Source organism: Salmo salar, chromosome 03, assembly GCF_965601325.2.
Source record: "Salmo salar chromosome 03, fSalSal1, whole genome shotgun sequence".
Classification (NCBI taxonomy): domain Eukaryota; kingdom Metazoa; phylum Chordata; class Actinopteri; order Salmoniformes; family Salmonidae; genus Salmo; species Salmo salar.
The window spans coordinates 30,205,976-30,226,902 of NC_138293.1; the positions used below are offsets into that span (position 1 = coordinate 30,205,976).

At 47.2% G+C, this 20,927-nt stretch overlaps 1 protein-coding gene across 5 annotated transcripts in view; it reads right to left on the minus strand.

Annotated features, from left to right (window-relative positions):
* The window catches only part of LOC106599680 (zinc finger protein 521), a 147,838-nt gene that overhangs the window by 60,324 nt on the left and 66,587 nt on the right, over positions 1-20,927 (minus strand). For 4 of the 5 annotated variants that reach the window (XM_014190973.3, XM_014190971.3, XM_014190967.3 and 1 more), the window contains 2 exons: positions 4,944-8,509; positions 4,481-4,565 (listed from right to left, as the gene is read on the minus strand). In XM_014190973.3, the coding sequence (XP_014046448.1) occupies positions 4,481-4,565; positions 4,944-8,153 (3,295 nt within the window). In that variant the 5' untranslated portion in view covers positions 8,154-8,509. The remainder of the gene's footprint in view (positions 1-4,480; positions 4,566-4,943; positions 8,510-20,927) is intronic. The other variant, XM_014190968.3, reaches the window with a different exon arrangement.

The window sequence follows — 20,927 nt, forward strand, 5'->3', positions numbered from 1 at the left end:
AAGCAAATCAAAAGAGGATTTCAGGGCAGGACATTTGGGAGGGGGGAAAAACAACACTAAAACCATCACATTTCTTTACGCACCATGAAAAGAAATGTCCTTTAATGGAGTAGCGAGTGAGTGAGTGTGTCGCCACCAGTGAAGAAGAGACAGTGACAAAGATGGCATAATCAACACACCATTGCCCAAGCTGCTCCAGGGACCCAAAACAAGGAGGATATGTGTCAGGGGTAATTTGCAGCCCTTTAGAATGCAACAAAACAAGCATTTTAGCCTCAAATACGGCTATACCTCCCTGCTTACTCTATCATCACTAAAAGGCAAACACAATAAGGGTTGCCAGATTGGTGGATGGTACGAAAAAAGAAACAAGCTTTTTAACTCTAAAATACAGCTATACTTCCCAGCTTACCCTATCATCACTAAAAGCCAAACACAGTATGGGTTGCCAGATTGGTGGTTAGTATGAAAAACGGAGTCAGGGAGAGTCAGGGACGGAGAGATAACAGAGAGAGGTAGAAACTGTAGGAGGGCTAGAGACCTCATGCTCCTCACCCTCCTCTCTCCAGCTCTGTAACGGCCCACTGTGCCTGCTTCACACAGAGCGGCCAGCTGTACAGAAAATGTGCCTTTCCCTCTCCGCCCCCGGACCCCGTCCCCCACCCCCCTCTGCCCAGGCTGACCAGGCCACCGGCTTCGCTCTGTGAGAGGGAGAAGGCTCCTCCCTGACTTGGCTGCAGGCTCAGCGTTGTCCTGTCACCAGCCCAAAAACTGGTAGAGGTGACCCCAAAACCACTTTCTGGAATGTGCTGCCCAGGGTTTGTTTGTTTATGATTGTCCTTCTGAGCCTTGCCACCTTGGCTGGAGTAGCCACTTGGGCTGGACCAGTGTAAAAAGAAAGGATCAAAACTGTGAAAATGGGGACCCTTTTTCACCTTTTAAGCACCTTGCTCAGTGCCCATGCTTTACAAACGTGTCAGTGGTCACTGAAATCCACACAGTGGTATTTGGAAGAGTAGGATAAATGGGTCAAAAGTCCCCCCCATGATTTTCCAAATGTCAGAGTTCACAGGGAGGTTAAAGTGAAGCTCTGTGGAGAGGTGATGGCCTGCTGCTTAAAACCCAACAGGCTTAACTGACATATGAAAGACCTTCAAAGGCAAACAGTTCAAAACAAACAATATAAGTGGAAAATGAATGTCAGTTAGAGAGTTTTGTCTCATTCAACTTAAACAGATGATGACTGACACACATTGCTGTTTTGTCTGTGTGGAAGATGTGGAATGCCTTAATCAGCATCCTACACAAAAAAAGATACAAATGAGGGATTTGTGGGTTGATGACCACAACAGCTGAAAGCAGTATAAATCTGTTTGTCTCTGGAGATGAATCGGACACCCTCAATTCTGTAAGTGCGCCATGCCAAAAAAAAACGCTCTAAACTAAAGAGTGGCCAGCTGTCTTCTGCGCTGCTATTAAATTGCTCCTTGGATGGTGGCGATATCATTTTTTTCTCCATAGGAGTATCACACCATGTCCCCAAACAGAGCGACCAGCTGTACAGCAAATGTGTACTGATCCATCTGGGCCCTAGCAGGCTGCAGCCTCCATCTTAAGACACATGGGGCTGTTTCCAGGGCTTGGCCAGGACTGGTCTAGCCTGGTTAAACCAGACTGAATGCTGCATTCGCATGGGGGACAATGGTTCATTCTGGTTTAGCCAGGCTAGGGCTTCTCTCTGCAGTGTAGTGCACACTCCTCCTACAGCCATTCACGGTCACCCCCCCTCCCTCCCTTCCATTTCCCCGATTATCATGCTAAATGTGGAGTAGCAATGCACCAGAGCTGTGCTTTCTGTCTGTTGGAGAATAGGAGGTTGGTCTGTCATCATCCGAGTATAATATCCATGCATCAAAATGTGCTGGCAGATGTATAAATGAGGAGGCCACTAGCTAGCTACCACTTTGGTCAGGATGGGGGAGAGAGGGAAAGCTAGCTTTTTGGTGAAGATGGGGGAGAGAGGGAAAGCTAGATTTTTGGTTAGGATGGGGGGGAGAGGGAAAGGTAGCTTTTTGGTTAGGATGGGGGAGAGAGGGAAACCTAGCTTTTTGGTTAGGATTGGGGGAGGGAAAGCTGGCTTTTTGGTTAGGATGGGGGAGAGAGGGAAACCTAGCTTTTTGGTTAGGATGGGGGAGAGAGGGAAAGGTAGCTTTTTGGTTAGGATGGGGGGGAGAGGGAAAGCTAGATTTTTGGTTAGGATGGGGGGGAGAGGGAAAGGTAGCTTTTTGGTTAGGATGGGGGAGAGAGGGAAACCTAGCTTTTTGGTTAGGATGGGAGAGAGGGGAAAGAAGGAAGGAAGGAAGGAAGGAAGGAAGGAAGGAAGGAAGGAAGGAAGGAAGGAAGGAAGGAAGGAAGGAAGGAAGGAAGGAAGGAAGGAAGGAAGGAAGGAAGGAAGGAAGGAAGGAAGGAAGGAAGGAAGGAAGGGGGAGACAGAGTGCACTTGGCTTACGTTCGGAGACTATTGTATTACAAAGATAGACAGCTGAGATTGTCCTGTCTCGGTCGGTGAGACAATTCTCGGGCCCTGTTATTCCATACACTTAGCGATAGTGGTATGTCAGGCCACATCACTATATATAGAGCTATCAGTGTGAAGCGACACCAGTGCGAAGGGGGGCAGGAGTGGAGCGGGGCATGGGTTGAAAACAGCACCCCTATGAATCCAGCGACTGCTCCATTACCTAGGCTAATAACGCTGACAGCTGAGCGGAGATGACCCCAGACCCCCGTTTCCCCTGTCCTGTGCAGATGGCCATTAAAGGGAGAAAGTGTCCCTTTTTCAGGGAGAGAGAAAGAAGGTATTTAGAGCTTTTTCTAAATGAGGAAGGTGGGGTTTTCGGGGTTTTTTTGGGGCCAAATTGGCTTTGCGGTAATAACAGCCTGCTCCGGGTTTAACCCTCCCATTGTTGGATAGGGAGAGCAGAGAGAGACATTCCTCAGCATATACAACCAACCAAGGTCACCTCCGAACAATGTTGGTGTAATAACATAAGTTAAGGCAATTACTACGCATTTATTGTTATTTCTATTTCAATTTTGATCTATTTGAAGTGTATCATTTTTTTCATACGTTCCATAAATCAATATTTTATTTTGATCCATCGCACATTTGTCTTTATTCTGAATCGAGTCAGAAAAGTAGGACATCCTTCAATAAACCAATCGTCTATCCATTCTTCTTCTGAAACTGTTTGGATTCTAACATTATGGGGGAATAGTATGTGTGGCTGAAAGACATAAAGTAACCAGTAGGGGGGTTGTTTTGTACCAAAACAGCATGCACCATGCCAGCCTCTGATAGAGAAAGGACTAGTGCTAGCATGGTGTTGCATTAGGCACCCCCAGTAGTGTAGAGAGAGCAGATCAGATGAATACAAACCAACCACACATTTATACACTTTCAGTCACACACAAACACACGCACATGCACACACACACACACACACACAGCACACAGCACAAAATCAAAATCACAAATCACATGCCTGTGATTGTTTATGCACAAACAGTGTGTTCCTGATAGAATTGCCCAGCGGTCCTGATAGAATTGCCCGCCGTGTTTAAATTCACCTGCGCCTAGGAGCGCATCCCAAACAGAGAGGCGGGTTGGTTCCAGATCAATGAGTCTCTCTCCCACTGAAGACAACAGATAATGCGGTGTAATGAAAGAGCCGCCAAACGAGATGAATAAATGAATGAATAAAGGAAGGTGAGACTGGAATTCAGACGCCTACTTAATTCAGGCAAGAAAGAAAGAAGCCTGGGTTTTGAATTGTGTGTTCTCTGCTAATTATTCTACCTGCATACAAATGAACGCCAAAAGTAAAGACGTTTGAGAATTATAGAACAGAAGAGTGTACTCTCTGTGTTGGAATCAAGCTTTCAGAATAATAATGTGTTGAATAACATTTGATTCAAGTGTATCTAGAATCTTGTTTGATGAACTTAGCGTACATGCATCAAATTGTGCTACATTGTTGTTTTTATACATTTCATACAGGATCAGGCATTTCAGCACTGACAGACCAAAATGTATGAAAATCAAGGGCAGGCACACACATCGTGTTCATGCTTGTGTTTCACAGAGGCTACCATCATCAGTTCACAAGGTATCAAAATAGAGGATTGAATATTATATAGTTATGCTAACAGTACTTATTTGTATTACAACAAAGGGTGTATTTAGTACTACACTATAGGGAGAATGTGAAAGATGTAAAGCTACATGTAATAATATGCTCTGGATAAGAGCGTCTGCTAAATGACCAAAATGTAATATAAATGTAATATCTTGGGGAAATATGTTGAATAGTTAAACAATATATTGAACCGATATTCCTTTGTTTGACTACTTTAGACAGTTCCTAAAAAAGTGACCATAAACATAGAGAGAAAATAAGAACCGAGTAACCTCTCTTACCTAGCATGTGGTTGGCCACGTGAACCTGGATGTCCCATTCGCTGTAGAAGACCATCTGACACTTGATGCACTGGTAGGTCTTCTTCTAAGCAAGAAACCAAGAGAAAAGGACAACACAAGGACACATGGTTTTAGAGTACATGAAGGTCACATTCTTACTGAGCACTCTGAGGACTTACTGAGCACTTCTTTGGCTAGAAATCCTATAACTAATGTGTGCGGTTAATCAACAAGCTGACTGGACAACCAAAAAACTTGGATACTTTTCTAATTTGGCCATTTTCTAACACATTAGTTAGGTAATATATGGGTTACCCAGACACATGTAAGCCTAGTCCTGGACTAAAAGGCATGGTCAATTAAGAATCTCCATTGAAATAGCTTTATAGTCTAGGACTAGGCTTAATCTCTGTCCGGGAAACTGGCTCATTGTGTTCATCTCCATTGTATTAAGGTCTCTCACCTCCTCAGTCTGTGAGGGGCTGGCCCTGGGCATGGGGGACACTTGTGGGGTCCTGAGCTGCCCGCTGTTGCTGTCCCCTCCTTGCTCCCTGTGCACCGTCTGGACGTGGTTCTGCAGCTCAGCCTCCGACTCAAACTTCACATTGCAGCTGGTGCACCGCGTCTTGGTGGCGGTCGAGGAGATAGAGGAGGAGGGCGATGACGATGAATGGGGCGGCTTGCCTTTCCCCTCTCTGGGGCTGAGTCTCTCCGTCTGAGCGGTCCATGCTGTTACAGGCATGGCCGGGGTCGTGGCTCCTCCCCCTCCCTGCTGCTGCTGCCTGCCCCCATTCATCACCGTGGGGCTGGAGCTCTTTGAGCCGGCGGCGCTGACACATGCGGCACACAGCCCGTAAGGCAGCCCGTTGATGTCCAGCTTCACCAGGTCAGATTTGGAGCGGAACTCCTTCAGACACGAGGCACACTTGAAGAGTTTCTGGTTGGCCTGGTGGTGTTGTTGGTGGTGATGCTGGTTGTGGTGGTGGGAGGCGAGATTGGTGGTGCGGCCAATGGGGTGGTTGGTGGACATGGTGCCTGTCTTCTGCATGTGGAAGGTGCCGTGGATCTTGAGCTCCAGGGTGGAGGTGACGGTCTGCATGCATACCACACAGCGGAAGCCCGTCAGGGAGTTCCGCAGGTCGGGGTGCATCTGGCAGTGCTCCATGAAGTCCTCCTCGCTCTGCAGGGGCATCTTGCAGATGCGGCAACTGCCCGTGTCTAGGCTCTTGCTGTGGGTGACCTTGTGCTCGGTCAATGTGAGCAGCGAGGGGAAACGCTCTCCGCAGATGGGACACATGTAGTGCTTGACGGGGCCCAGGTGGGTCTGCATGTGTTCCCTCAGACCTGCCTCTGAAAAGAAGGTGCGCTGGCAGACGTTACACTTGTGGGTGCCCTTGATCATGTCCGACTTCCTCTTCGCCATGGCGCTCTCGCCCGGGCGGATGTTGTGGTCTCGGAGCTGGTGGTTGGTGAGGAGTGAGTCCATGGTGTATGACGCCCCGCAGATGTCACACCCAAACAAGGGGTCAGCGGTGTCCACTTCCTCCTCACTCCCATCGTGGTTGTTTGGAGACTCCAACACGCCTCCTGATCCTGCCGCTCCTGCACCATGGCTGTTGGACAGGAGACCCTGTAGCTCTGCGTCATCCTTGGCCGCCGGGTGGTGGTCCGCTCCTCCGGTTGTGGAGCCATTCGCACCACAGTTCTGGGCCTTGCCCTCGAACACACAGTGCTTTTCCCTCAGGTGCTTTTCCAGAAGTACGATGGCATGGAAGGCCTTGCTGCAGAAGCGGCAGTTATACTTCTTGCTGTGGGTGGTGATGTGGCACTGCAGCTCCACCTCCGTGCCGAAGGACTCCCCGCAGAAGATGCAGCGGTGGGCCCGGCCCTGGTTCTCCAGGTGGCTGTGCTTGACATGCAGCTGCAGGTCGGCCTCGTGCCTGAAGTCCCAGTTGCAGGAGGTGCAGCGGTACACCTTCTTCTCATTGCTGTGCTTGACGGCCAGGTGGAGCTGGGTGGACACCTTGGAGTCAAACACTTCCTGGCAGAGGGTGCAGCGGAAGAACACGAACGTGTGCATGTCCAGCAGGTGTTTTTGCAGGTCGTCTACCGAGGTGAACTGCTTGTCGCAGCTCTCACAGATGTAGTAAGTGGAGGTGATGGTAAAGTGGACCGTCACATGCTTCAGCAGGGACTCCTGGTTGGGGAAGTCCTTGTTGCACTGAGGGCAGTTGAGTTGGGGCTGCATCCCATCCAGGTGAGTCTTCAGGTGGGTCTGGAACAGGTCCAGGCTGGTGTACTTGGCCCCACACTGGTTGCAGATGAACTCGCTAGTGCCACGATTGCTGCGAGAGGAGGAACCATGAAGGAAAGATTGATCAATCGATATGGGTGAGGAAGGGCTGAGGGTCCGCAGAGACTTCTTTCCATTGTTGATGTAGTTCAGCGCCAGAGGAATGTTCTTGTGGTTTTCTTTGATGTGCTTGTTCAGCTTCAGAACGCTGTTGAAGATGGGCGAGTTGGTGCAGTAGGAGCAGGAGTACACCTCCACAATGGGCTCCTTGGGAGTCACCTCTAGGGGGGAGTCGAAACGCAGGCTGCCCCCGTCACAGTGGGTCTGACGGACGTGCTCCTCCAGGGTGGCCTCAGTCAGGAACCCCATGAAGCACTGGGGACAGAAGAAGGCGTTACTCTCCTTGGCCACGGGGCTGGGGAAGCCGTGGGAGCAGCGGATGTGTTCTTGAAGAGCGTTGAGGTCACTTAAAACCTCGGTGCAGAAATTACACTGAAGCAGGGTGTCAGGCAGGCTGCCCAGCAGGGTGGCATGGTCCTCGGCATTGTGTACCTGCTTCAGGTGCTCGTTCAGGTTGAACAGGGAGGGAAGCACCTCTAGGCAGAACTGACAGGTGTGTGCCTGCTCGGGTTTGTCAAGGTGCATGGTCCGCAGGTGTATCTGAAGCACGGCAAGGCTAGAGAACACCTGCTTATTGCAGTAGATACAGCTGTAGGAGATCTTGGGCTGCTTGGACGAACGTCCCCCAATGTCGTGTGAGGTGTGCTGGGCGGCCCTCTTTCTCCTCCCCCGGGTCTTGGGTATGGGCGGGGCTGCCTCCACCATGGTGGAGCTGTCGACGGAGAGGTTGGAGTCTGGGGTTGTGCTGGAGACAGAGGTGTAGCCCACAGTGAGCAGGGATGGGCTGTTGCTGTGGTTACTGGATTCGGGGAGCTGGTGGACGTCCATGTGGGCGTACAGGTCCTCCACAGAGAGGAAGTGCTCGGAGCAGACGGCGCAGTTGTGACCTTTGCGGTCGCGACTGTGGGCCTGGTCAATGTGGGTCAGCAGGACACCCTCGTCGCTGAAGGGCTCGTGGCAATAGATGCACTGCAAGGCGCCACACAGGCCCCCGTCCTCCGACGGAGAGCACTCTGGGTGGCACTCGGCGATGTGCCTTTGCAACTCCTCAGGGACATCAAAACCCTCCTCACAGCGGCTGCACTTCCTCGTCTCCTTCAGCTTCCACTCCTCCCTGGAGAGGCCGCTGCCTGGCCCCCCGCCACCACCGTCTTTGCCCCGCTCGTGGACCTGCATGTGTCCATGGAGGGAGCTGGAGGAGAGAAAGCCCCGGCGGCACACAGGGCACTTGTGGGGCTTGTTGGAGGCGTGGGTCTTCATATGGATCTTGAGATGGTCGCTGCGTGAGAAGGCCGAGTCGCACTCGCCACAGTGGTACTTTTTGTCGCCGGTGTGCAGCTTGACGTGGCGGTCGCGGCTGCGCTTGTGCTTGAACAGGCGGCTGCAGAAGGTGCAGCTGAAGGGGAGCTTGTCACCGTGGCTCTGCTCGTGGCGCTTCAAGAAGCTCAGACGGCTGAAGGACTTGTCGCAGAACTGGCATGGGTACGGCAGGCCGGGGCCCCCTTCATCCTCGCCAAAATCATAGTCTTCACAGTGGCCGGGGGAAGTCTGGTCTTTACTGGATGGAGATGATGCAGGCCAAGAACAGGAAGGATCATCCTCGAGATCAACACCATCTGTACAGAGATACAGAGAAACAAAGAGAGAGAGAGAGAGAGAAAGAGCATAAGAGAGAGAGCATAAGAGAGAGAGCATAAGAGAGAGAGCATAAGAGATAGAAGAAGGCGAAAATGAGGAACAAGAGGGAGAGGGAGAAAGAGAGAAGGTGTTTTGTCAGATTTCATTAGGAAGTCATTTGTCTCAGCTCTGTTAAATAGTAAAGGTGGGCTGCTGTGGCATTAGTCAGTATGGTAATTGCAAGGTAGCTAAGTATGAATTTACATTCCTTTGTTACTTGGAAATTTTTTCTCTTGCTACTGCATTATGCTTGCCTCTCAGAGGTAACAATTCCTCGCCTTATGAATTATCTAAAAACCTACACTTCAACCTGCTATTCAAAGTGTAATTACAGGTAAGGAAAGAAAAATGTAAATTATTTTACCACAATTAACCTTGTATGTGGCCATGTAATGGCTTAGCCCGCTGTGACTTAAAATCTCTCTGACATTTAATCCCCAACACAAGGCAATGGGGAGCTTCAAGATGTAACCCCCACATAAGGTAAATTAGACAATTTCTATTATTCTTAAAAAATTACCTGAATAGTTTAGAAGAAATAGACTTTAAAATGACCTTATGTCAAGGGAGAGAAGAAAACAAAAGTCCACATACGTCGACACGTACGTAAGAATAACACTCTCGTCACGACCGCAAACGAATGACTTTGTAAGGGAGAAGCGGTCTGTTCTGACAATTAGTCTATGGATATTAGATTATAGAATATTGGCTCAGCTGAGTGAACACTGGCTGAATGGAGCCATAAGGCAGCCGGTGCTTTCGGGGCACTGTGTAGGGTTAGGGTGAGGTCAGAGAGAGAGAGAGAGAGAGAGAGAGAGAGAGATGGGCGGAGCATGGGGAGGATAAATACTTCACCCAAGGACAAGCAGGTGCAGTGAAGTACGTGCCATCGCTTTTATCTTTCATTTACTGTCTCTTTATCACAATCGGTTATTCATTGACATTCCAATGGTGCGGAATACAGAACACAGTGTGATATAAAATGGAAAATGCAGAAAACCAGTTTCCAGCAGGTTCAAAAGGTGATGGACCACTTCTTCCCTCTGCCGAATTCTAAGTGCTGTGAACTTCCTTATTTAAATAAAACAACGTAATTCCAACCCCTTCGGAAAGAAAGCCAAAGTCAAAAGGCCAAAACTTGGAACGGGAAAAACAAGAGGAAACTGCACAGATTCATGGGATGGACAAAGGAAAAGCATAAAGCCTTGATCATTCCAGGATCCAACCTTCCCCTTCACCATGCTATCTTTTAGCTGACGAATAAGTCTTTCTCTTCCCCCCACCCCCCCTCCTTCCCTCCCTCCCTCCCATTCTGTTGTTTTTGCTGGGGAGAGAGATCTGCCCTTAGTCAGGATAACATGCCCTCACTGAGTACTTACACCCGTCAGGGCCTATCTTCAGGAAACAGATGGGGTCGGAGGTTATTCCCCTGCCCCTCCAAACTGCTGAAAGCAGCACATTGAGGACAGCCTGCCTACCTCCCACCTCCGACCCCCCTTCACCCCCCTGTCCCTGGCACACTGCCCACTTTGCACAAGCTCTGAGTCAAACCCAAGGAGCAGCAAACCAAACCTTGCCTGATTTATCTTCTTTCTTTATGTAGTTCATCCATGTTGTTTTTTTCTGGTTGGAGGGAGGATGGGTGAGTCAGTGGAATGCCCTCCTCCACACACACACACACACACACACACACACACACACACACACACACACACACACACACACACACACACACACACACACACACACACACACACACACACACACACACACACACACACACACACACACGCATACACATTCTCCCAGGATAGGAGTAGACAGCAGAGCAGAGAGAAATGACCCTAACCAATGCCTTACAGTCAAACATGTTGGCTCGGAGACAACACCAAAACAAACAAACACATAGCCAGATACAGTAAATATATATTACATTAAATCCTGCTCGTCTTAAATGATGATGGCACGGCCGGCAGACATTGCTATGCTGTCAAGGCTGCCACCTCCGTTCTTTGTTTAGTTCATTTATACAATGTATATAATGTCTTTATTACATTGAGCTGCATACATTAGTCAACAGACATACCAAACAGCGGGGGAGCGGGAGTCATGAGTAATGTACACAAGGATTATACAAGTGGGTCATCATTTGAGTTGAACTGTCCAATGCCTAATTGAATTAACATTCTCGTGGTGCATCATTGTTGATTAACACAACTGAGTAAATGATCTGTGTGTAGACATTAGAGCTGTGTTGACATTGGACATGTGAGTACAGTATTGTTAATCGTACACGTGTTCTCCAATGTCTTCTGAATCATATCTACGCTGCTTTCTCTGTACTGTTCTTATTCCCACTAATGCGTTTTGTTTTGAAAGGACGTTGGTGTACCATTCAAAAGGCCCACTGATATAACTTTCGACAAACAGGTGGTTACTGAATCCTCGAAGCTAGTACTTTTGAGATAACTTGTGTTTACTATGCAAAATATTTGACCATATCTCATATCGGAGGGTGGCCGTCATATACCACCATGGTGCTTGAGGTCAACAGCTCAGGTAACACACACACGACCGTCAAGACAAGCGTGTGAACAACGGCAGATGAAAGCACTGTTCAACCCCAGGAGACCTAAGAGATAGAGAGACCCTCCTGTTTTTCCCCTCCTTCACCCAGACAAGAAATGCCCAGGTCCTCGTCAGCCTGAGTAAATAACAGGGAGCCGAGAAGGCCTTTTCTTTCACGTCCGTCCGTCCGTCTCTGGGGCCTCTGCACGCCAGCACTCTCTGTGCCGTTGCCAAAGGGGATGCTGGGGCCTGAAAAAGTACACCCTGCAGCTGAAGGGCTGTCTTTGTTGGCCTGCCAAGGCCTTCCTGAGCATCCTACAGCCAACAGCCTGTCACGTCCTGGGAGGAAGACCTCCATCTTAGGGCCTGTCCCTCTACCCTGCTCTCTCTCTGGGCTCTGGAGTCTTTCCTCTCTCTCTCTGGTCTCTCTCACTGGGTTCTTTCCTCAGTCTTATATTAGCCTCTCTCTCGTCTCTTTTCTCTCTTGCTCAATCTGTTGGTCTCTCTCTCCCTCTCTCTCTCTCTGAGCTCCCTCCTTCTCCACCCCTCCCTTCTTTCCTTTAATCCTTAGCCTACAATTTCCACGGCCCGACGGAAATCAAATTTACATAATAAATAAATCCCCATCAAAATCCGCCTGTTTAAGCTAGAGATGCACTACATGACCAAAAGTATGTGGACACCTGCTCGTCGAACATCTCATTCCGGGGCATTCATATGGAGTTGTTCCCCCCATTGCTGCTATAACAGCATGCACTCTTCTGGGAAGGCTTTCCACTAGATGTTGGAACATTGCTGCGGGGACTTGCTTCCATTCAGGCACAAGAGCATTAGTGAGGTGAGCACTGATGTTGGGCAATTAGGCCTGGCTCACAATCGGCATTGCAATTCATTCCAAAGGTGGGGTTGAGGTCAGGGATCTGTGCAGGACAGTCAAGTTCTTCAACACAGATCTCGACAAACCATTTCTGTATGGACCTCGCTTAGTGCACAGGGGAATTGTCATGCTGAAACAGGAAAGGTCCTTCCCCAAACTGTTACAACAAAGTTGGAAGCACAGAATCGTCTAGAATGTCATTGTATGCTGTAGTGTTAAGATTTCCCTTCACTGGAACTAAGGGGCATAGCCCAAATCATGAAAAACAGCACCAGACCATTATTCCTCCTCCACCGTTGGCACTATGAATTCAGGCAGATACAGGAGAAGTCGGAAGTTTACATACACCTCAGCCAAATACATTTAAAGTCAGTTTTTCACAATTCCTGACATTTAATCATAGTAAAAATTCCATGTCTTAGGTCAGTTAGGATCACCACTTTATTTTAAGAATGTGAAATGTCAGAATAATAGTAGAGAGAATGATTTATTTCAGCTTTTATTTCTTTCATCACATTCCCAGTGGGTCAGAAGTATACATACACTCAATTAGTATTTGGTAGCATTGCTTTTAAAATGTTTAACATGGGTCAAACGTTTCAGGTAGCCTTCCACAAGCTTCCCACAATAAGTTGGGTGAATTTTGGCCCATTCCTCCTGACAGAGCTGGTGTAACTGAGTCAGGTTTGTAGGCCTCCTTGCTCGCACACACTTTTTCAGTTCTGCCCACAAATTGTCTATAGGATTGAGATCACGGCTTTGTGATGGCCACTCCAATATCTTGACTTTGTTGTCCTTAAGCCACAACTTTGGAAGTATGCTTGGGGTCATTGCCCATTTGGAAGACCCATTTGCGCCCAAGCTTTCACTTCCTGACTGATGTCTTGAGATGTTGCTTCAATATATCCACATAATTTTCCGTCCTCATGATGCCATCTATTTTGTAAAGTGCACCAGTCCCTCCAGCAGCAAAGCACCCCCACAACATGATGCTGCCACCCCCGTGCTTCACGGTTGGGATGGTGTTCTTGTCACATCCTGACCAGTAAAAGGGGTTATTTGTTATTGTAGTTTGGTCAGGGCGTGGCAGGGGGTGGTTTTCTGTGTGTTTTGGGGTTACATTCTATGTCCTTTTTTCTATGTTTGGTATTTCTTTGTTTTGGCATGGTATGGCTCTCAATCAGGGACAGCTGTACATTGTTGTCGCTGATTGGGAGCCATACTTAGGTAGCCTGTTTTCCTTTGGGTTTTGTGGGTGGTTTATTTCTGTTTAGTTATCTTACCTGACAGAACTGTTTGGCTGTCTTTTGTTTATTTGTAAAGTGTTCTAATTTTTCCATTAAATTACAAAGATGAGCACTAACCACGCTGCGCCTTGGTCTACTCCATTCAACAGCCATTACAGTTCTTCGGCTTGCAAGCCTCCCCCTTTTTCCTCCAAACATAACGATGGTCATTATGGCCAAACAGTTCTATTTTTGTTTCATCAGACCAGAGGACATTTCTCCAAAAAGTACGATCTTTGTCCCCATGTGCAGTTGCAAACCGTAGTCTGTCTTTCTGATGGAGGTTTTGGAGCAGTGGCTTCTTCCTTGCTGTGCGGCCTTTCAGGTTATGTCGATATAGGACTCATTTTAATGTGGATATAGATACTTTTGTACCTGTTTCCTCCAGCATCTTCACAAGGTCCTTTGCTGTTGTTCTGGGATTGATTTGCACTTTTCGCACCAAAGTACATTCATCTCTAGGATACAGAACGTGTCTCTTTCCTGAGCGGCATGACGGCTGCGTCGTCCCATGGTGTTTATACTTGCGTAGTATTGTTTGTACAGATGAACGTGGTACCTTCAGGCGTTTGGAAATTGCTCCCAAGGATGAACAAGACTTGAGGAGGTCTACAATTTGTTTCTGAGGTCTTGGCTGATTTCTTTAGATTTTCCCATGATGTCAAGCAAAGAGGCACTGAGTTTGAAGGTAGGCCTTGAAATACATCCACAGGTACACCTCCAATTGACTCAAATTATGTCAATTAGCCTATCAGAAGCTTCTAAAGCCATGACATTATTTTCTAGAATTTTCCAAGCTGTTTAAAGGCACAGTCAACGTAGTGTATGTAAACTTATGACCCACTGGAATTGTGATACAATGAAATTATAAGTGAAATAATCTGTCTGTAAACAATTGTTGGAAAAATTACTTGTGTCATGCACAAAGTAGATGTCCTAACCGACTTGCCAAAACTATAGTTTGTTAAAAATACATTTGTGGAGTGGTTGAAAAATGAGTTTTAATGACTCCAACCTAAGTGTATGTAAACTTCTGACTTAAACTGTAGCGTTCTCCTGGCATCCACCAAACCCCTTTTAGTCCGTCAGACTGCCAGATGGTGAAGCGTGATTCATTAGTACAGAGCACACGTTTCCACTGCACCAGAGTCCAATGGCGGCGAGCTTTACACCACTCCAGCCGACACTTGGCATTGCACATGGTGATCTTAGGCTTGTGTGCGGCTGCTTAGCCATGCAATCCCATTTCATAAAGCTCCCGACGAACAGTCCTTGTGCTGACGTTGCTTCCAGAGGCAGTTTGGAACTGGGTAGTGAGTGTGAGGCCTACCACTTCGCGGCTGAGCCGTTGTTGCTCCAAGCCCTTTCCACTTCACAATAACAGCACTTACAGTTGACTGGGGAAGCTCTAGCAAGGCAAAAATGTTACAAACTGACTTGTTGTAAAGGTGACATCCTGTGACGGTGCCAAGATGAAAGTCTCTGAGCTATTCAGTAAGGCCATTCTACTGCCAATGATTGTCTATGGAGATTGCATGGCTGCGTGCTTGATTTTCTATGCCTGTCAGCAACAGGTGTGGCTGAAATAGGTGAATTTTGAGGCATGTCCACATACTTTTCTATATATAGTGTATCTGTTTTTTTTTGCACATCTGTTTAGTGTTTTTTTTCTACATTAAGAGTTTAAAAAAATATATGTAAATGTGTTATCTCTTTTGGTTTGTTCTGAGTTGGAGGTCTACAGGGAATGGTGGTAATTTAAAAACTAAATATTGTTTGGCTCAGTTTACTGCTGATAACAAAAGTCTATTGGCATATCAGCTTTCTATACACATAACCATTGGGCACCTACATAACTTCTATCCTATACTGTACATCAAGATTTTACTGAAACACTCCCAAAACGACCCTACACACACACACACACACACACACACACACACACACACACACACACACACACACACACACACACACACACACACACACACACACACACACACACACACACACGCAATGTTCTTCTATCCTCTTGGGGACCTAAAATGAATTTCCATTAAAAATTCTATTTTCCCTAAACCTAACCCTTACCATAACCCTAACCTTAACCTGTAGCGCAAACCCTAACCCTAACCACTAATCCCTTACTGTTACCCTAACCCCAATTCTAACCCTAATTGTAACCCTAACCCTAAACCTAACCCCAAAGCTTAAAATAGCCTTTGTCCTCATGGGTACGTGGGAAATTTCCCCACGAGGGAGAATTTTCCTTGTTTTATTATCCATATAGGAAAGGATAGAAGAACCAACCAACCCCCCCCACCCACACACACTCTCACCCTGAGCCTCCAATCCAGTCTACACTCGCTCTGTGTGCCACCTCTCATGTTCATTTTTAGCTCTCACTGTGTAAATATTACTGTTCAAATAAGCCTTTCAGTCAGAGACCTGGTGCCATTACTGTTCCTGCACACACACAGACGCTGCTCTTAAGGACCCCTCAAGCTGACTTGCGCTTGACTTAAAGCATTTACTGCAAAAATATAGCTACCCTACAGTATCTGTTAGCTCAAATTGATTTGTTTCTGTGACCCCATTCTTTTTATTTATTTCACCTTTATTTAACCAGGTAGGCTAGTTAAGAACAAGTTCTCATTTACAACTGCGACCTGGCCAAGATAAAGCAAAGCAGTTCAACACATACAACAACACAGTTACACAAGAAATAAACAAACATACAGTCAATAATACAGTAGAAAGTCTATATACAGTGTGCGCAAATGAGGTAAGATAAGGGAGGTAAGGCAATAAATAGGCCATGGTGGCGAAGTAATTACAATATACGAATTAAACACTGGAGTGATAGATGTGCAGAAGATGAATGTGCAAGTAGAGATACTGGGTTGCAAAGGCGCAAGATAAATAAATAAATACAGTATGGGGATGAGGTAGTTGGATGGGATATTTACAGATGGGCTATGTACAGGTGCAGTGATCTATGAGATGCTCTGACAGCTGGTGCTTAAAGCTAGTGAGGGAGATGAGTCTCCAGCTTCAGTGACTTTTGCAGTCATTGGCAGTAGAGAACTGGAAGGAAAGGCGGCCAAAGGAGGAATTGGCTTTGGGGGTGACCAGTGAGATATACCTGCTGGAGCTGGTGCTACGGGTGGGTGCTGCTATGGTGACCAGTGAGCTGAGATAAGGTGGGGCTTTACCTAGCAAAGACTTGTAGATGACCTGGAGCCAGTGGGTTTGGCAACGAGTATGAGGCGAAGGCCAGCCAACGAGAGCGTACAGGTCGCAGTGGTGGGTAGTATATGGGGCTTTGGTGACAAAACAGATGGCACTGTGATAGATTGCATCCAATTTGTTGAGTAGAGTGTTGGAGGCTATTTTGTAGATGACAGCGCCGAAGTCGAGGATCGGTAGGATGGTCAGTTTTACGAGGGTATGTTTGGCAGCATGAGTGAAGGATGCTTTGTTGCGAAATAGGAAACCGATTCTAGATGTAATTTTTGGATTGGAGATGCTTAATGTGAGTCTGGAAGGAGAGTTTACAGTCTAGCCAGACACCTAGGAATTTGTAGTTGTCCACATATTCTAAGTCTGTCACGCCTTGACCATAGAGAGCCTTTTATTCTCTATGTTGGTTAGGTCAGGGTGTGACTAGGGTGGGTTATCTAGGTTGTTTTTTCTATGTTGGCCTGGTATGGTTCCCAATCAGAGGCAGCTGTTTATCGTTGTCTCTGATTGGGGATCATATTTGGGCAGCTATTTCCCCACTGTGTTTTGTGGGATCTTGTTTTGAGTTAGTGCATGTTGCACCGCTTACGTTACGGTTAGTTGTTTGTTTCCTTTTTGTTTTTGTAGTTTTACCAAATAAAATATGTGGAACTCAGAGCACGCTGCGCCTTGGTCCGTCTAAACACAGCCGTGACAAAGTCAGAACCGTCCAGAGTAGTGATGCTGGACGGGTGGGCAGGTGCGAGCAGCGATCGGTTGAAGAGCATGCATTTAGTTTTACTTGCATTTAAGAGCAGTTGGATGCCACAGAAGGAGAGTTGTATGGCATTGAAGCTCGTCTGGAGGTTAGTTAACACAGTGTCCAAAGAAGGGCCAGAAGTATACAGAATGGTGTCGTCTGCGTAGAGGTGGATCAGAGAATCACCAGCAGCAAGAGCGACATCATTGATGTATACAGAGAAGAGAGTCGGCCTAAGAATTGAACCCTGTGGCACCCCCATGGAGACTGCCAGAGGTCAAGACAACAGGCCCTCTGATTTGACACACTGAACTCTATCAGAGAAGTAGTTGGTGAACCAGGTGAGGCAGTCATTTGAGAAACCAAGGCTGTTGAGTCTGCCGATATGAATGTGGTGATTGACAAAGTCCAAAGCCTTGGCCAGGTCGATGAATATGGCTGCACAGTAATGTCTCTTATCGATGGCGGTTATGATATGGTTTAGGACCTTGAGCGTGGCTAAGGTGCACCCATGTCCAGCTCTGAAACCAGATTGCATAGCGGAGCAGGTACGGTGGAATTCGAAATGGTCGGTAATCAGTTTGTTAACTCTGCTTTCGAAGACCTTAGAAAGGCCGGGTAGGATAGATATAGGTCTGTAGCAGTTTGGGTCAAGAGTGTCTCCCCCTTTGAAGAGGGGGGTGATGGCACCAGCTTTCCAATCTTTGGGAATCTCAGATGATACGAAAGAGAGGTTGAACAGGCTAGTAACAGGGGTTGCAACAATTCCGGCAGATAATTGTAGAAAGAAAGAGAGGGTCCAGATTGTCTAGCCCGGCTGATTTGTAGGGAGAAATGGGGAGGCTTGTGTGAGTTGCTGTGGGGGGTGCAGGGCAGTTGACGGTGGTAACAGTAGTTAGGTGGAAAGCATGGCTAGCCGTAGAAAAATGCTTATTGAAATTCTCAATTATAGTGGATTTATCGGTGGTGACAATGTTTCCTAGCCTCAGTGCAGTGGGCAGCTGGGAGGAGGTGCTCTTATTCTCCATGGACTTTACAGTGTCCCAGAACTTTTTTGATTTTGTGCTACAGGATGCAGATTTCTGTTTGAAAAAGCAAGCCTTAGCTTTCCTAACTGCCTGTGTATATTAGTTCCTAACATCCCTGAAAGTTGCATATCACGGGGGCTATTCGATGATAATGCAGTACGCCACAGGATGTTTTTTGTGCTGGTCAAGGGCAGTCAGGTCTGGAGTGAACCAAGGGCTATATCTGTTCCTGGTTCTACATTCTTTGAATGGGGCATGCTTATTTAAGATGGTGAGGAAGACACTTTTAAAGAATAACCAGGCAACCTCTACTGACTGGATGAGGTCAATATCCTTCCAGGGTACCCGGGCCAGGTCGATTAGAAAGGCCTGCTCAATGAAGTGTTTTAGGGAGCGTTTGACAGTGATGAGGGGTGGTCGTTTGACCGCAGACCCATTGCAGATGCAGGCAATGATCGCTGAGATCTTGGTTAAAAACAGCAGAGATGTATTTGGAGGGCAAGTTGGTTAGAATGATATCTATGAGGGTGCCCGTGTTTACGGATTTGGGGTTGTACCTGGTAGTTTCATTGATAATTTGTGTGAGATTGAGGGCATCAAGCTTAGATTGTAGGATGGCTGGGGTGTTAAGCATGTCCCAGTTTAGGTCACCTAGCAGCACGAGCTCTGAAGATAGATGGGGGGCAATCAATTCACATATGGTGTCCAGGGCACAGCTGGGGGCAGAGGGTGGTCTATAGCATGCGGCAACGGTGAGAGACATGTTTCTGGAAAGGTGTATTTTTTAAAGTAGAAGCTCGAATTGTTTGGGTACAAACCTGGATAGTAAGACAACACTCTGCAGGCTATCACTGCAGTAGATTGCAACTCCACCCCCTTTGGTAGTTCTATCTTGTCGGAAAATGTTAGGGATGGAAATTTCAGGGTTTTTGGTGGTCTTCCTAAGCCAGGATTCAGACACGGCTAGGACATCCGGGTTGGCAGTGTGTGCTAGGGCAGTGAATAAAACAAACTTAGGGAGGAGGCTTCTAATGTTAACATGCATGAAACCAAGGCTTTTACGGTTACAGAAGTCAACAAATGAGAGCACCTGGGGAATATTTTTAAAATATATCTATAAAAAAAAATAGGAGTGGAGCTAGGCACTGCAGGGCCTGGATTAACCTCTACATCCCCAGAGGAACAGAGGAGGAGTAGGATAAGGGTACGGCTAAAGGCTATAAGAACTGGTCGTCTAGTACGTTCGGTACAGAGAGTAAAAGGAGCATGTTTCTGGGCGCGATAGAATAGATTCAAGGCATAATGTACAGACAAAGGTATGGTAGGATGTGAATACATTGGAGGTAAACCTAGACATTGTGTGATGATGAGAGAGATATTGTCTCTAGAAACATTTAAAGCAGCTGATGTCACCGCATGTGTGGCAGGTGGAACTAAAGGGTTGGCTAAGGCATATTGAGCAGGGCTAGAGGCTCTACAGTGAAATAAGACAATAATCACTAACCAGAACAGCAATGGACAAGGCATATTGACATTAGGGAGAGGCATGCGTAGCCGAGTGATCATAGAAGTTCAGTGAGTAGTTAGGCTGGCTGGAGACATGGCGATTCAAACAGCTAGCAGGCTGGGGATAGCAAGCTAGCAGAAGGGCCTTAGAGGGACGTCGTGACGGAGGAAGTCTGTTATAGCCTCCTCGTGCAGTTACGTCGACTAGACCAGTCGTGATGGAGTAGTAGGGTTCCGTGTAGCAAAGGGGTTCAGTCCAACTAGCAAAATAGGTATAGTGGCCAAAGAAATTGGCCGATGGATCTCTTCAGCTAACAGTCCAATATGCTCTAGACAGCTAGCGGGCCGCGGCTAGCAGGCTAGCAGATGGGCATTCAGGGGACATCGCGACGGAGGGGCCTGTTGGAAAAAAAACCTTGGGCAGATTACGTCGGCAGTCCAGTCGTGATGGATAAGCAGGGCTTCGTGTAGTAAAAGGGGTCCAAGCCAATTCTTCCCCATGTCTTCACTATAAAACATATTGAGAAATGATCAGGAAAGCAGGGAGGTCACAGGTTTGGTCATGGTTTAGGTGGGTGAAAATATTCATAATGTAAGTTCTAGCATCTCATAGTATATACTTCTACCCACTGGGCACACACTGGTAGAATCAACATTGTCTCCATGTCATTTCAATGAAATTACGTTGAACCAACGGGGAATAGACGTTGAATTCAGGTCTGTGCCCAGTGGGTAGAGTGTAGTACAGTGTAACTGCACATCTCTCTGGCCTGTCATCATAACTGTGACAATTTGACAGAATAGGTGACATGTGTTTTTCCCTCTCAGCTTGCTTACCGCGATAAATTAGACCAGACAAGTCTCTGTGTCAGGCTACGGCCTCTGCCCCTGAATCCCTGTTTTGGACATCAACTTTAACGACTGAAGACAAGCGGCTTGTGATTGTTTTCTTTATCCAGTCATAACACCAAAACACTGTTAAGCTTCTAAGGGCCATGTTTTGGGAATGACTCACTTTTGGCACCTGTGACTTCCTGTCTGGGGTCCTGGGAGCAGTTCAAGGCGTCTTATCTCTGCCTGACAGAAATGAACAGGGGTGGATAGAGCACC